The sequence below is a fragment of the Gymnoscopelus braueri genome, assembly GCF_963280865.1.
Source record: "Gymnoscopelus braueri genome assembly, chromosome: 11".
NCBI lineage: Eukaryota > Metazoa > Chordata > Actinopteri > Myctophiformes > Myctophidae > Gymnoscopelus > Gymnoscopelus braueri.
Genome location: NC_137613.1, coordinates 42,453,545 through 42,471,261, shown reverse-complemented (window position 1 = coordinate 42,471,261; position 17,717 = coordinate 42,453,545). Strand labels below are relative to the sequence as shown.

At 41.5% G+C, this 17,717-nt stretch overlaps 1 protein-coding gene across 4 annotated transcripts in view; it reads left to right on the top strand.

Moving 5' to 3' along the window:
- The window catches only part of myo1g (myosin IG), a 419,914-nt gene that overhangs the window by 15,360 nt on the left and 386,837 nt on the right, over positions 1-17,717 (top strand). For 3 of the 4 annotated variants that reach the window (XR_013934045.1, XR_013934046.1, XM_080442178.1), the window contains exons 13-21: positions 926-1,000; positions 1,516-1,648; positions 3,411-3,577; positions 4,129-4,336; positions 5,263-5,486; positions 8,984-9,128; positions 11,009-11,113; positions 11,913-12,035; positions 14,316-14,473. Coding sequence is in view for 1 of the 4 variants with exons in the window: in XM_080442178.1 (XP_080298304.1) it covers positions 926-1,000; positions 1,516-1,648; positions 3,411-3,577; positions 4,129-4,336; positions 5,263-5,486; positions 8,984-9,128; positions 11,009-11,113; positions 11,913-12,035; positions 14,316-14,473 (1,338 nt within the window). In the remaining 3 variants the exon portion in view is untranslated. Of the gene's footprint in view, positions 1-925; positions 1,001-1,515; positions 1,649-3,410; positions 3,578-4,128; positions 4,337-5,262; positions 5,487-8,983; positions 9,129-11,008; positions 11,114-11,912; positions 12,036-14,315; positions 14,474-17,717 lie in introns of those variants that run through there. The other variant, XR_013934047.1, reaches the window with a different exon arrangement.

Sequence of the window (17,717 nt, the reverse complement as noted above, 5' to 3'; positions counted from 1 at the left end):
TGAGTTGAATGTGTTTAGTATGTGTGAGAGAGTGAGCAAGAGAGAGAAGGAGAAAAAGACAAAGGGAGAGAGACAGGAAAGAGAAAGAAGGAGTGAGGTGAAAGAGGAAGAGGAGTTGAAAGGGAAGGAAAGAGTGGATGGAAAAGAGGTTTGAGGCGTCACTGGTTCAGGAGCATCGTTTCCAAAATGTCTTACGTCATGTACAGTAGCCTACCCTCCTTCAACCCAAAGGGTCGGACGGTTTACATAACATCACCACACGTGCCAGAATGGTGATGCTTCCCTAAATATTCCAAATGCCCAATGTACTGCCTAGCTTCAAGGAATGTCTCTGTGAATTTAGTACAGCTCACTCCGTCAGGCAATGCCCCCTAGATAGAGATTTTAAATATAAGCTCTGGGGAATTTATCCATGTGCCTCATTTGTAAATCGACTAAAGCAGCGTGACTATTATTCTAAGCCTCTGCTTACGGACTTTGTGACGCGTTCAGTCAGAAGTGCTGTGTGTGAAAGAGAGGAATGAGGTAGGAGGTGTAGAAGGTTGTTATTTAGGAACCATTGAGCGTTATTTTTATAGCGCCACCATCTGGCCAATAGTGTGTGAGATTTACAACCTATCTGCCAAGTTTGGTAACTGTAACGTTTCTGAGACCCAGATACTTCGCTGCTTGGGCCACTAAAAATGTGCACTTGTCCACTTAGCATTTTGTAGCAATGCTAATGGAAGAAAAAAGGGGTCAGCTGACCCCATTAATTTAATGTATGATTACATGAGTTATGGTGCAATTTTACGACCCTATCTCTATTTTGTGGCACACCACTTCAATTGACTGCTCCTCAGCCAGGAGTCTCCATTAGCCGTAGCCAAATCTACCGCTCTTACTGTCACATGTATTGACTTTATCTAATTTATCTCTATTTCAGATATTCTGTCGAGGGCTTTTTGGACAAGAACAAGGACCCGCTTTTCCAAGATTTCAAGCGTCTCATGTATAACAGGTGCCAAATGCATCCTTCACCATTTTTGTCTCCCAACACTTTCTGATATGAACAATAAGTTAGCACTTACACTCATGTACTGTCTTGGTGTTGTGTTGTGTTGTGTAATGTAATGTGTTGTTTTGGTTATGTGTTGTTTTTTGTTGTTGCATTTGAACAGACTGAAGACAAATATCCCTTCGGAGACAATAAAGCTTATCATTAACATGACGAGGTTCAAGACAGTTTCAGAAACTGGGATGAGTGAAAATGACTTTCCATCACTTTACTCAACACCCTCTCATCTCTCGCTCCCCTGCTACTCAGTAAAATCCTGAGTGTTAATCTGACTCATATCATAGTGCACAAATAGAACCAGATTCTCTGAGACAAATTAACACTTTTTTTACTCTGTCTCCCATTAATTATTTGATGATGTCCTTTCTGCACTCTTTGGCCTCCTTTTACCATGTTATCTATTCTCTCTCTCTCTCTCTCTCTCTCTCTCTCTCTCTCTCTCTCTCTCTGTCTGTTAGTGCCAATCCAGTCCTGAAGGAGATGTGGCCAGATGGTCAGCTTGGCATCACAGAGGTCACCAAGCGGCCCCTGACTGCAGGCACCCTCTTTAAGAACTCCATCGTGGCCCTGGTGGATAAACTGGCTTGCAAGGTCAGTGATGTTTGATGTCACATCCTGAATTCCCTTCTCTCCCTATTGTAATAGGTCCTGTGTGTGTGTGTGTGTGTGTGTGTGTGTGGTGTGTGTGTGTGTGTGTGTGTGTGTGTGTGTGTGTGTGTGTGTGTGTGTGTGTGTGTGTGTGTGTGTGTGTGTGTGTGTGTGTTTCTGTTTCTGTGAGCAAAATAACTTCAGAACAGATGAGCTGATTTTCATGAAACTTGGTCATAATCAAAGGTCAAAGGTTAAGGTCATAATAAAGGTCAAGATTACATAATGGACATATTTCGGGAATGGAGAGAACTTGGTGTGGGCAGTGCTTGCACCCTGAGGTGCATTTCTTTTATGTATATGAAAACGCCAAGAAACACGTAGATGCAATTTAACAAAGGGATAATTGCTATTGCCATGATTTACAAACCGTAAAACCCCAAGTGTTCATTTAACTCTGTGTATAAAAAATGACCTTACAGGCCCATTTTTACACTTTGAGTTAGCTTTTCTTCCACACATACTGTATACATATGATGCTTTTGCAGGACATTATGCACACACCAAAAGGTTTCTAGGTAATTGATTTGTACGATATGTTGCTTTCTCTACCAAAACAGGTTGCATATCACTCTGTGCAACAGTTGGCAAATCAGGGACACCGTTTTTTTTATTGTTGTTGTTTTTTTGTCGTCAGTGTTTAGCATTGACCCAGATCTGCCTTTTGGTTTACTTTACTGTCACTCGCCTGAGGCCAGTGCACTCGAGAAAGAGTTGGTCTCTCTAATGGTTATCTGAATCTCTTCTTGCTCTCCTTGGAAGACAGCCAAGTGGAAGTACTGTATGTGATTTGTATACATAGTGATGTGTTCCTTTGGGTCAGAGAGCAACAGATTTGTAGGTCACTAATTCCCATCCTGTCTGGTTGTGTGTTTATGGAGAAGGAAAGGAATGCACAACAAAGCATGGAGCTCACGTCGCTCTCAGCTCCATTGACGGAGGTCTGACATTTCCTACTGTTATTTTGGGATGACCTACTGTCGCGCTGCTGATACATCTCCATGTGGCTGAGGCAAAATGAGGGGGGAGACTCTCCTGGCAACAGTTCCTTTTTTATATTTTAGATCACGCTGAATGAGTGCATGGATGCTTTCTCCCACAGTTTCTGTGTGGGAGTAACTGTGACCAATCTCTTCATCTGACTAGCTTTACTTTTAATAGCCTGTTGTGTCGAGCCTCTACTGAACTGAACTGAAGTTGGGGTTGTGCACACATGTGTATCATTGAAACTGACAAGTGCCTTTGACAGGGATGTGGCATACAGAGCATATCGTTCAAATCTCCTTTCTTTGGCGGGGAAAGTGAAAAGTGAAAAAATGTGTCCCTGTTGGAATCCAGCTGCAAAACAACACAGAGAACGTGATCTTCTAAGATGAATATGCTGTTTAATGTGCTGTTAATTATGCTGTTGTGTAAAGGAAATGCACTGGAAGTGTCAGGAAACATAGCTTCTTACTGTAGCTGGTGTGTAATTATTTTGCAAGTATGGTTAAGGTCATTGCAGTCAGTTTACCATTTTGTAGCTTGGCTGTGTCGCGCTCTCTCTCTCTCTCTCTCTCTCTCTCTCTCTCTCTCTCTCTCTCTCTCTCTCTCTCTCTCTCTCTCTCTCTCTGAAATATTTTAGGCCTCACAGTGTGATGTAGTCTGATCTCCAGTCCAACCACAAAGACATTACAAAGACATATTCTTTTGTCCGGTGTTGCAGGAGCCCTACTATGTGCGCTGTGTAAAGCCTAATGAGATGAAGTCTCCAGTGCTATTTGATGACCCTCGTTGCCAGCACCAGGTGGCCTACCTGGGCCTGCTGGAGAATGTCAGGGTACGCAGGGCGGGCTTTGCTTACCGGCAACTATACGCACGCTTTCTTCAGAGGTGAGGAATGAGTAAACTCTGTATACTAGCAGTCTTCTTGGCCATCTACTGTAGTACATGAGACATGACTATGCTATAACAGTTCACATGAACCCAACATATACAGACAGTAACAATGCTGGAACTGGAAGGATTCAGCTAACACCACTTCACCCATTTTCACTCTGCGTCTCATTAGTGAGCTATGGACAGATCAGAAACCTGCCTACCAATGACATCATCGATGGGATTCCAAACTAATGGAAACTACAGCCTTTCTCTTCCTGGAAAGTTAGCATGCTGAAATAGAAGCCATGGTTCTTGCATTAATAAAAAAGAAAGGAGAAAAAAGTTAGAAATATTTGAAATGACCAAACATGCCTACCGATGATGTCACTGGTAGGCAGGTTTCTGAACTGCCTACAGCCCTCCTCTGAGACATAGAGTGAGAACACAGAAATATTGAGCATTAGTGAGGACCAATTATATGACTATAGCTTAAAAAGGTGTGAATGGGTCCTTTTTAGAATAAAATGTGATTCTTGACTCCGCCTTTCCTGTATGCCCTGTAGGTATAAAATGACATGTGAATACACATGGCCGAACCACTTAATGGCCACAGACAGGGAGGCCGTGGAAGCCATCGTCACCCAGCATGGTTTCCAAGACGACGTGGCCTACGGACATACTAAGCTGTTTGTCCGAACACCACGGTCGCTCTTTTCCCTGGAGCAGGAGAGGTCTGCTCTCATCCCAATCCTCGTGCTGTTCATACAGAAGGTAACATGAGGGCCTCCTAATTACGTGAATGCATTCTCTAGTTGGTTAGTTAAAGGTAGGGTAAGTGATTTACTTTGGTTAAAATAAGTGTTAAATATTATTCTGATAGTACTCCCATGTCTCTCCAGCTCTTTATTTAACAGAAAATGCATTTTCAGTGCTCTCTCCTGATTGGCTTAACAATTATCACCTACCTGAAAAAATCACTTAACCTACCTTTAATGATTATTTTACTTGCCTGTTTTCAGTGCCTTAGTAGTTTTTTCAAATTTTTAAGCATCATTCAATTGAAGATATTAATAGCCCAAAACAAAATTACAAATATTGGAAATATCGATTGTTACAGTATCTACATCACTAGACAAATAAATTATGTTTTATTTAAAGATAAAGACAACTTGAGCATCAGTTCTCACTTCATCAGCATCACTGCTATCCTCATCCACATCTTATTCAGACTGCTGGAGAAAAAGAAAATTGTACGCGGCCTGATTAATAAGGCTATCAGTTATGTTTGACTGTAATTCGTCTGCCAAATGAAATCGGAGACAGCAAATCACAGTAGCAATAATTGAGATAATTAATGCGATCAGAGGATAGTTACATTGAATTAATTATTTCTTGTGCACCATGAAACGCCCTAGCTGTTTTTCAATTTTCCTGTGACCTACTTCTGATTACTCTAAAATTAGGTCTGGTTCTTCAACTGAAGTATATGTTTGTATCCAATGCAGCAGGAGTGTCTACTGTCTACTGGTCTTGTGCCAGGGCATGTGAATTTTTAATGCAAGCTTCACTGAAACCTTTCTCTCCTCTCTCACGCCGCTGCTTTCATTACATTATTCACTTATCCCCTCATGTTTTCTGTCTGTTTTTCTTTCGCTTTCCTTACTTTTCATGCCTCCTTCTCAAACTCCATCCTCTAGGTTTGGCGTGGTGCTCTGGCCCGTATGAGGTGCCGGCGCATGAGAGCCATTTACACCATCATGGGCTGCTATAAGCGCTACAAGGTCAAGGCTCACTTCTGGGAGGTGGAGAGCAGATTTGCTAACGTGCGCACGATGGCCGACTATGGAAAGAGTGTGGAGTGGCCCTCCGCTCCGGCTGCACTGGCTCAGTTCCACAAAATCACAGTTATGCTGCATCGTAGGTCAGAACTTATTCAATATTTAATGCATGTAAGGAGATTGGATATCTATATGCAAATTTTGTTTGGAAAGAATTATAGTTAGGGAATTTTAGCAAAATATTTGGACCATCTGTGAAAAAATTTACTACCAATAGCTTTCTTCACCAATGTGTTCTTATAGGTGTCTAGAATCACCTCTCAATTTATTTAAACCCAAATCCTCGTGGAAAATCCTGGAGAGCCAATCAAAGTTAAGGAGCCCAGAGGGCTTGGGTGAAAAATATGAAAAGAAATAAAAGTCTTGTGAGGTGTCTAACTAGGGGTTTTCAGGGGTGCTGAATCCATTCCAACCATTATTTTTGAGTAAAAATGTCTCCCTGGCCATCTAATATTGGTATATTGGTTATTTTTAGTGTATAATCAGTGTATAATCAATGGTAGGGGATTGGGGTGTTGTTGAATTGATTCTATTCTGAAAAATAAAATAAGAAAATATTGCTAAACACTTGATAAGAGTGTACACCTACTGTGCACATGCTCAGTGGGATACACTGTCTGCATGTGGGGAAGGAGCGGGAGTGTTCAGACATACAAATATGTCTGGACGATTTTAAGGTACGGTAGTTTATCTACTTTTTGGCATTTATTTTCCTCTGCTGGCAAAACTTTTGATTACTGTGAATTTAGATGTCAATTTTCTCTAGCCTATTGCTTACATTGAACAATCATTAGTTAAACAATCATGACACTTGTCTTTTAGTAGACAACATGGAAGAGGATTCTGTAGCTTGTGGCTTAAGGTGCTTCATCTGTGGTGGTCCTGAGACTGAGATTCAAAAGCTCTCAAAAGTCACCCAAAAAGGCTATGCACAGATGTTGTCTTATTCTGAGAGTGTGGATGATGCAGCATTAATCAGAAGACTACATGAGGACTGGAAAAACTGAGATGACCCCAAACTAAGATACCATTTGGAATGAAAAAACCGAGCTATACAGTCGTGCAAGAGGTATATCCACTGGAAATCGTACGTTTTTTTCAATGTGATGAAAGTTGCCACTTGCAGATTTCAATCCTATTCTATGTTGTGAGTGACATCATAATTTAATAAAAACTTTAAACATAATCTATTCTTTAGAGCAAGATGAGCAAGACCAACGGCCAGACAGGAAGAAAAGACGCAGGGCATTGTCTGGGTCAAGTAGTTCAAGTGCAAGCTGGCACACTTGATCTACCATAATACTTGCATCCTTTGCAATGAAGGTATCAATGCTGGCACATTGAAAAGAAACCCTGGTAAGTCTTTTGTATGTAAGATTCAAATGCATTTTGATAATTGTTTTTCTTGCTCCTCATTGTAGGCTTCCACTCAAAGTAGAATAATTTAATCATGCACATACTCTATATGGCTACCTTTTATCCAGACAGAGCTCGGCAGTTGTATTGTGCGCCTGATAATGTCTACCAGGACAAACTGAAAAGGAGTTTGATGCAGAAAGCAAAGCGACGAGGTGATGACTGGGGACGTGACGTCGCTGGTTGCCTGTCTGGTATTATAGATTTGGTGGCAGAAGAGGCACTATATCATATTCGATGAAGAAGAGACTTTGAGAACCCTGTTACAAAGTCTAAGGTAACATTATATGGATACGCAATACAGCTGTACAATACAACTCACATTTCTTATCCTTTATTAGTCCCCCTCATTCCTGGACCCATATCAATCTTGCAGAATACATTATTTTGAAATCAAAAGTTTCACTATTAAAAATTATTTTTCTTCCCTCAGGATAAGAAATGTGAGTTGTATTGTACAGCTGTATTGTGTATCCATATAATGTTACCTCAGACTTTGTAACAGGGTTCTCAAAGTCTCTTCTGCATCGAATATGATATACTGCCTCTTCTGCCACCAGGCGACCAGCAACTTCAAGTCCCCAGTCATCACCTCGTCGCTTTGCTCTCTGCATCAAACTCCTTTCAGTTGGTCCTGGTAGACATTATCAGGTGCACGATACAAGCCTACAATGAGGAGCAAGAAAAACAATTATCAAAATTCATTTGAATCTTACATACAAAAGACTTACCAGGGTTTCTTTTCAATGTGCCAGCATTGATACCTTCATTGCAAAGGATGCAAGTATTATGGTAGATCAAGTGTGCCAGCTAGCACTTGAACTACTTGACCCAGACAATGCCCTGCGTCTTTTCTTCCTGTCTGGCCGTTGGTCTTGCTCATCTTGCTCTAAAGAATAGATTATGTTTAAAGTTTTTATTAAATTATGATGTCACTCACAACATAGAATAGGATTGAAATCTGCAAGTGGCAACTTTCATCACATTGAAAAAAACGTACGATTTCCAGTGGATATACCTCTTGCACGACTGTATAGCTCGGTTTTGCATTCCAAATGGTATCTTAGTTTGGGGTCATCTCAGTTTTTCCAGTCCTCATGTAGTCTTCTGATTAATGCTGCATCATCCACACTCTCAGAATAAGACAACATCTGTGCATAGCCTTTTTGGGTGACTTTTGAGAGCTTTTGAATCTCAGTCTCAGGACCACCACAGATGAAGCACCTTAAGCCACAAGCTACAGAATCCTCTTCCATGTTGTCTACTAAAAGACAAGTGTCATGATTGTTTAACTAATGATTGTTCAATGTAAGCAATAGGCTAGAGAAAATTGACATCTAAATTCACAGTAATCAAAAGTTTTGACATATTTGTATGTCTGAACACTCCCGCTCCTTCCCCACATGCAGACAGTGTATCCCACTGAGCATGTGCACAGTAGGTGTACACTCTTATCAAGTGTTTAGCAATATTTTTTTATTTTATTTTTCAGAATATAATTAATTCAACAACACCCCAATCCCCTACCATTGATTATACACTGATTATACACTAACAATAACCAATATAGCAATATTAGATGGCCAGGGAGACATTTTTACTCAAAAATAATGGTTGGAATGGATTCAGCACCCCTGAAAACCCCTAGTTAGACACCTCACAAGACTTTTATTTCTTTTCATATTTTTCACCCAAGCCCTCTGGGCTCCTTAACTTTGATTGGCTCTCCAGGATTTTCCACGAGGATTTGGGTTTAAATAAATTGAGAGGTGATTCTAGACACCTATAAGAACACATTGGTGAAGAAAGCTATTGGTAGTACATTTTTTCACAGATGGTCCAAATATTTTGCTAAAATTCCCTAACTATTATAGCAACCGCAGAAATGTCATTTAGATTTGGGTGGAGTGTGTGTTTGTCTGTGCATACGAGGTGCATGTGTGCATCATGCATGTACATGCTGTCTGTCCGTCCGTCCTTGCGTGCGTGCGTGTGTACATGGCATGCGTGTGTTTATATTTGAATGTGGGACTGGGTATGTTTTGTCATTGCAGCTAAAGTTTATTTTTGGCCGTTAAGTTGTATCAGTACCACCTACAGTGCTTCCTTGATGCATCTTTGATGTTACTCCACTTCCCTTTTTCTTTTACGTTCCCGTTGTCAGGTGGTGGGCGAGGCAGATAGTGAAGAACATCCCTCCATCTGACATGGCAGAAGTGCGGGCTAAGGTGGCAGCGATGGGCGCTCTGGCTGGGGAAAGGAAGGACTGGGGTGTCGGGCGAGCCTGGGAACGAGACTACCTATCAAATGTAATATGCGACAGAAGCACACAACTCAACACAAGCCAGACCAAAGCAATTCTGACTGTCATTAATATGTTTTGCATTTTGCTCTACAGTTCAGCTTTTCTTTTTACTTACATTTTATTCATTTTTCATGAACTAATCAACACACAAGACAAAAAACTAACAAATAAATACACATATGTTGCCAGACATCATCTTATATAAAAAGGGACAAATGCTGTTCTATGTTAATAGGAGATTGCACACAACAACAGAACATTTTTTGGTCTACAATTAAGCATGTTGATGCATAGCAAGCGTTACTTTGTTGCAATATATTTGCCAACACCTTTTTAGGAAGTTTAGAATGTTGTAGAGTTGCAGGGAAATCTAGGGGGCACTACAGTGAGATACAGTAGATCTGTCCGTTCTGACACAGCTGTGTAAACGTAGTTTCTGAATAGGATGACATCAGTCACAGACTCTAATGAATGCATCATCTATACATGTGACGAGCTCGAGAGTAAACAGCAGCAGTATGACTGATGATAAGGTCTGGCTGACGGCACTTATGAACACAGCCCTGCTCTAATGGGTTTCATGCTCGGCTCATTTCAGGGTTAATATGGGGTTGGTGGCATGAAAGATGCCTTGAGGGGCCCGGGAATATGACCGCTGGAAACCACGCATCATTCCTTCAGTCTGCCCGTGACTTTGGGGTGGCTCATCTTCACTGCCTCCAGCTCACCATGCAAAGGATCACAGTTAAAGCCTGGTTTATTAGTTACAGGCAATGCCCCCTTAATGTCAACTATTTGGCCTAATCTAAATCTAGTCTAAATAAATGCATAAACAGAGTCTTTAGTATTTGGACCTCTGTCAGGACAGATTATCTAGTGAATTGCCCCATGAATTAACGTCAAAGTATATTTATTAGACTTTGATACAGTGAGACAGTTAGCCATGATTGTGGGTCTACTTTTCACACTCTGGGACTGATTAACTGTACTACCACTCAAATAATCTGACCTGAGCGACCCTTTACTTTTATGCAGTCGTCCATTTTATTGGAGCATCATTTGACACAGTGTTAGGTTCCACTCTTTCATTGCTCCCACTGTACTTGTCATAAAGAAGCTGTGCTCTAGTATCAGCAACCATGTTCCTGCTTCTAAAGGCCCGTCAGAGGCAGTGTCTGGTAACAGCAGCCCGAGGCCTGCAGCTTTGATCTGCTCCTTATAGAATCAGAGCGTTATATGGCTTGAAAGAGTCCGTGAGAGGTTATGGAGAGTTTTATGACTAACAAGGAGATGCTATCCTATCCCATCAGAAGTTGGTGGCAGTAGTCTGCTTCATGTAATACGGGGTCTTTGGTTTCCATCAGTGGTGTAAAGTAAATAAGTACATTTACTCAAGTACTGTACTTAAGTACAATTTTGAGGTATTTTTATTTTACTGGAGTATTTCCAATTTTCAGTACTTTTACTTCTACTCCACACATCTCAGAGGCAAATATTGTACTTTTACTCCACTACAATTATTTGAAAACTTTAGTTACTTTGCAATTATCAATTATTATATTATAAAACATACATTAACCATTTTAGCCCTATTTTATACCTAGGCTATTTGAAAATAGCCGATCTACAAGCTCACAACGCGTCGTATCGGGACGCGTTGTGAGCTTGTAGATCACATTTTAGAACTTTTACTTTTGGTACTTTAAGTACATTTTGATACCAATACTTTTGGACTTTTACTCAAGTAAATTTTGAATTCAGGACTTTTACTTGTAACAGAGTACTTCTACATTGCAGTATTGATACTTTTACTTAAGTAAAACATTTGAGTTCCTTTTCCACCACTGGCTTCATGTAATACGGGGGTCTTTGGTTTCCATACAGGCGAGGGACTGCCCTCAGACCAGCCACAACTTCATCAGGGCGTCCAAGGATCTGAGGAACAAAGAGCAGTACAGCCAGGTCCTCTTCTCTGGCTTCTGTAGGAAAGTATGTATTGAATTTGTGCAGAAAATTGCAGTGTCTGTTTGTTGCCACGAGGAGTTTCAGTCTGTTGTGTTTTCAATTTAGCCTTTGGGTTGTTTTTGTCACTCCCGACATTTAGCCCCCCTGCCTCCGGCTGTTCACGACGCCTATTATAAAGCTGTTGCAGTGTATGAGTTTATCTTTCAACATTACTTGCCCCAAATAAAGATCACAGCAGGGGAGTGAGAGTTGTTAATCATCCAGACATAATTACAAAGTCAGATGATTTTTAATTCATTTCAACCTTAGCCCAGATTTTTAATACCCCAAGTCTTAGATTGGAAAAGAACTTAATTCATAAATCAGTTGGAGTTAAGTCATAGATTTGTACATTATTATACCTTGTGCTGAAAGTATGCTTATCAGTTCACTGCAGCAGTCGGTAATAATGAACACGTTTTCCTTATCAAAAGAGTCCGAAAAAGGGCCTGTACCAAATGCTAGGGATCCACTTAAACCAAAGCCTATTAGACCATACGAGGACACTGATACTGTGGATGGATGAACAAGAATAAGAACTAAAAACAAGGAAAGAATTCAAGCTTTAATAGATTCAATAGAACATTCTATCTTGGTATTCATAGTCTTTGTAGGAAGTCTCTTTTTTGCTGTCAGTAAAGAAAATACTGGCAAGCCAATAACTTTCTACTTTCTACAGAAGTACTCTGAAAATATGGGAATTGGTAAGATAAGCCTGAATAAATGTGATTCTGTTTAATTTCATCCTCTGTTTCAATTTCTTCTCCTCCTCCTCCAATCTTAGGTAATCTGTGGTTTTGTTTTCAACAAAACCACAGACCGTGTATTGCTTCTCACAGACAAGAACATCTACGAACTGGGGCCAAAGAAACAGTACAAAGTTCTGAAAAGGCTTCCATTAGATGTTGTAAGTAAGCTCATATACGATAGACACATAAAACACAAACAATGGCACAGAAACACCAACACACCAACACCCAACTTTTTGTCACACTCAATGATGCAAATATCAGTTAATATTACAGGTGGCCATAGCTTAGTGGGTAAGGGACTGTCTCATAATCAGAAGGTCGCCGGGTCTCCTAGCGGGATTAATAAAGGTCTATATTTCTATATAGGCTACGTGAGACTTATGAGTCACAAGTAAGCATTTTGTATACGTACTTTGATTACGCTCACTGCAGTGGCATTACATTAAAAGCATTTATATGAATGTTGGTAACACAGCTGTTGTGGGAGGGAGAAGGGAGAGATAATTTGGTTTGGTCTGCCGGTAGACAGTGTGAGGTGTCTGACCTACATTCCTCGGTACCGGTGAGGGAGTGGAGTGGCACGGCGCTACTCTCTGTGGCCACGTGTGTGTGTGTGTGTGTGTGTGTGTGTGTGTGTGTGTGTGTGTGTGTGTGTGTGTGTGTGTGTGTGTGTGTGTGTGTGTGTGTGTGTGTGTGTGTGTGTGTGTGTGTGTGTGTGTGTGTGTGTGTGTGTGTGTGTGTGTGTATGTATGTGTTGGTGTCTGTGGTCACGCTGCGGCTCCAGCAGCATCTGATGCACTGATCTGAGAAATTGGATCAGGTATCTGACAGGGGCCTGGGCTTTGAAGGACAAGAGGACTCATGGGAGCAGAGAAGAGATAAATCATTTAAAAAAGTTATTGCACAAGAAAATGAAGAAGCCCATAGGCTTATTTGGAATAATTTCCTTGATGGACAAGATCATGCATGTTATTACAAGAACAGTACTAAAGAATTTGAGCTAAAAACATGAAACCTGCGTAACATAACGAGACAGCACCGACTTTCCAAGAACAATTCTAGAGAGACAAAGCAACAATGCCAGAGGGGTAAAAACAGTCATTATGCATGGCAGTAGAACGGCTAAAGATAGCTGATACCATTAAGCGCCGAAAACTCAAAATGGAGTTGATATCAGGTCAGAGTGAGACTTGAGATTTTGAAATAGTTCAGCTCTTGCCTCACATTGTCCCTCATGACTCTATGGCAATCGAGTGTGACATAACAGGGGTGCCCGGCCCTTTGTTATCTTGCGTTGGAAAGGTAACCTTGTGCTACCTCTTAAGTCTTACATTAACCTGATGTGTGTTTTAAATGTAATATACCTTTTAAATGGAACGACATGCAAGTTGTTATGAAATGCTCCATATGAAATTATATTATATTTTATACATGGAATACCTTATTATATTGCATCGAAAGACGGGTGTCCCAGTTCCTTACAGAGTAAGACCACATACCACATAATTGTTTTTAAAGTATCATTCACAAGTTTTTGTGGAGACTCAAAATCGGCCCAGGCACAAGTTGGCCAAACTTGACGTAGCATACCATTGTACTTCAACCAGCGAGTGCTGATTACCTTTGCATTGATGAATATGACTTTGTCATATCAGTATATTCGTTCCGAAGGTCAGGTTGTCCCAGAACCACTGTCCTGACAACACAAGGACAGCCCCCATAGCTCCCTCTGGAGTGGATTAACCTGTGTTTGTAGTGGGCTCATCCCAGCCAGCTATAAGAGGCTTAGTACCATGAGCTTTCTTCCTGTCTCCCTTCTATCTCTTTCTACAATCTATTGTGTAACTTCTTTTGTCTTTCACTCTCCCTCTCTATCTCTGGCTGTCTTTCTCTTTTCCATTCTCCAACTATCTCTCTTGGTCTCTCTGTCTGCCCCCTTCCCCTCTCTTTTCTCCCTCCGTCTTGATCTGCTTGCCCTTCTAAATCTGTGCATGCATAGTTCCAACTGGGCCACACAACTCATGACCCCCTTTCCTACACACGTGCACTGTGGGAAGAATTACACTCACCCCACTTAAATTAGACAGAACTAATCTGTTTGACATAATTCCTAACCTGCTTTTGGTCCAGGATAAGCCTCGTTGTATTGTGTTAGGCGGAACAAATATTGATCTATGTACTGTATATGCAGGTCCTGTATATAGATTATATGGAAGTAAATTACCAGCCAGACACTTGTCACTGTCAAGTCAAATTTTATTTGTACAGAACATTTCATATACAGGGAAATTGTGTTTCACAGGAATACAAAGATACATTAATAAATAAATAAAAATACACACATAATAGTCCAACTGTTCACACAAATAAAAACTAAAATGTGATGGTTGTCTATGCTGGTGGCCACTCTGATGTACTTCGTTTGTCCCCTGTAGTTAACAGGATTGAGCGTGACCAGTGGGGCTGACCAGATGGTGGCGCTGCACACGACCTCCCAGGATGACATCCTGCTTTGCCTACAGCGAGGGGAGTTATGCCCCAACCTGGACCGCGTGGGCGAGCTGGTGGGCACGCTGGTTGACCACTTCACACGGTGAGCGGTGCCCCGTTATCACAATGAAACAGATGGGAAACCTAGACCAGTTGTTCTCAAAGTGGGGTTTCGGGGACCCCCAGGGGTCCTTGAGGGGGTTCCAGGGGGTCCCCAGCAGATAGCAGATTAACCTCTTTAGCCCTTTTTTATACTTCGGCTATTCAAAAATAGCCGATCTTTTTGAGATTTATTGAAAAAAAATTGAAAAGTTTTAATATTTCTGAAACATTTTAACAATACTAATCTTGTTTGAGGGGTCCCTGGCACAAACTATTTTCTGCGAAATATATCTTAATTTAGGGGTCCTTGACATGGAAAAGTTTGAGAACCACGGGCATAGAAATGATAAAACATTTCACAGTGATGACCATTGAGCAGCACACAACACACACACACATGGACACGTGTGTGTGTGCGCGCGTGGGTTGTGCCATCCAAATTCGTCTGACTGTGATGAATGTGAAACAGATTTATAAACATTGTTGATAGATCAGATTCATACATGGCAGTGACAAAATGTCACCGCCGCCAATTCATTTCACGCCAGTTATTCACAGCAGGAAACAGACGCAGACAACTATGACAGTGATAAATGCCAAGAATAACATTTACTTCATTGTTATGCTAGATTAATGGACTTAGGCTTTGATGACACAATATGTGGTAGAAACGCCATCACCCCCAAGTATGAATATATCGTTGCTGTTGGCAGAAACCTCTTATCTCCATATTATATCTTTTTATGTGTCCACACATAATTTTGCCTGTGTGTGTATATGCATGTGTGCCCGCGTGGCTGTGCACACGTGTCGTCATAAGCCTACTGAAATAGTTCTCCGTCAAAATTGATTGGTTCCCTAAGTCTTAATCCCCCCAAATCCATTCAGGATCATACGGACTCGATACAACACAAACACACACTACTAGACCGTATCTCTCATGCAGGTTTCATCATGGTGCTCATTCCAAAAACCCTAACACAACATAAAAAGGTCTGTGGAATCATCCACATTTATGCAGCTGTCGTATTTCTTCCACCCAATAAAATCCTCTGTGTTAATTTAACTCTGAGAGTTACAAATGGACACATTAACACGGAGGATTTTATTGTGTGTGGGGTCTCACTTTTATGACTCTTGTCTATAAGGGGGTGTTTTTGCATAGCCGCCGGTCCTGGGGTTTTGCAGGGAAGCTTTTGTGAGTTTTACGAGTGCGTTCCCCATGTGTGAGTATTATGTCTTAGACTTTTGGTCTGTGTTTGGTTTGGGGGAGGGAATCAGTGTCATTTGGGACCCCTGTGGCAGCTGCCTGGCTCTGGCAGGGTGGGAGGCAGGCAGGCGCACGGGGCGTCATGGAGCAACGGCAGCCATTGAGATGAGGCCGATCAGCGTGCCGCTGTGTGCCTCGCCTCCGCCGGCCTCTGCCTGTCTTTGTGCCACCATCTGGGGGTGAATGCCGGGGTCTTGACCCCTACAGGCTACTTGTCAAAAGGAGATATAGAGACAAAGTCAGACGTGAGCTCCGTAAGTGTGGTGTGGGAAGCGTGTGTGTGTTTGAGGAGAGGGGAGTATGACAATGTGTGCAATACACACACACACACACACACACACACACACACACACACTTACACACACACACACGCACGCAAGACAAGTTTATGGGTACAACACATTTCAACAACAAGGAAAAGTGCTTCACACAAAACATGAAGCACTGAGGCATTAAGACATTCTAAAAGGACATTGAATATAAGACATTTTTATAAAACTGAAAACTAAGAGAATAGAATTACAGTGCAGAAGAAATTATGAAAAAAGAAAAGCTCAGAAAAAGGCAGCGGCAAACAGAAAGTTCTTTAGCTTTGATTTAAAAGAACTGAGAATTATCTCGTGCACGCGCACACACACACACACACACACACACACACACATACACACACACACACACACACACACACACACACACACACACACACACACACACACACACACACACACACACACACACACACACACACACACACACACACACACACACACACACACACACACACACACACACACACACACACTCACGTGCTCCTCTACTTTCCCTCTGCCTGGAAGCTGATAATCAGGGCCATGGGAGTCATGTATGAGTCTTTTCAGTTTACACGTGAAGGATGTTGGTCAGGGGAGGAAACGGTCAGTGGAGCAATACTGTATTTGCCTGTGCGTGCCACATTTTGCAGTCTCTCATTCTGACCCTTTTCATTTCCCACAATTACACACACTTGAATTGGGGATCTATATCTGCATTTGAGTGTTTATAGGTGAAAAAAAGAACGAGGGTTGTACAAAAGTGGATCATTAGTGAAAGCAGTATTCAAGCAGTACAAGTTAAAAGCTGACTTCAATATAGCTCTCTGTTGTTTGGCACACATTGTGGTAGAGTAGATTCCTCTATTCTCCTCCATTCACGTGTCTCCTTTCTCCATGTTCTCCTATTTACCTCCTCCTCTCATCCCTCTCTTTCTAGCTTTCTCTCACCTGGGTCTTCTGTCGACATGTACGAGTCAGCTTTGTTTATGCGGAATTGTGCACACATCTCTCTGTCTGTCTCTCTCTCTAGCTCTCTCTCTCGCCTGTATGTATGTGAGTGTGCATGTGAATGTCTCTGTATGTGTGTATGTGAATGTTAACGTCTAGAGAGAAAGACGGGGATGGGGGCAGGGGATGCGGGGGTTAGTCTCTCAGGGGCCATCTGCTAGGACAGCTGGATGGATATGACTGGGCTATGACAGGATTTAGGATACGGTTCGCCATACCTTTAGAAGATACGACGAATATAATACATACTGATGGTGGTTTTCTGATTTCTAGAATCTCATTGAGCACCAACTAAGGTTTTTCTTTCCCTACATTAAATTCCGAGCAATGCCTGTGTAAATGAAACGGTACAATGCACTTTCTAAGTTCCTCCAATTACTTCTATTCTCACCATTACTTTGTTATGTTGCTATTTCAGAAATTTCCCCAAATCTTTCAAAAATGGAAACACTGGCTTGTGAAGGGAGTTGGCTAATGAATTGGCCCAATAATGACTTCTCTCAGGTGTTTTTCACTCTCTTCATCATTTGTTCTTTTTTCCCTTTTCCTCTCCTCTCTTTTCTCGCATAGTCTTTCTTTCTCCATGTTGTTCTTTTTCTTAATTCTTCCCATGCTCATTATTCTGTGTTCTCTGTGCTCCTCTTCCTAACACCACC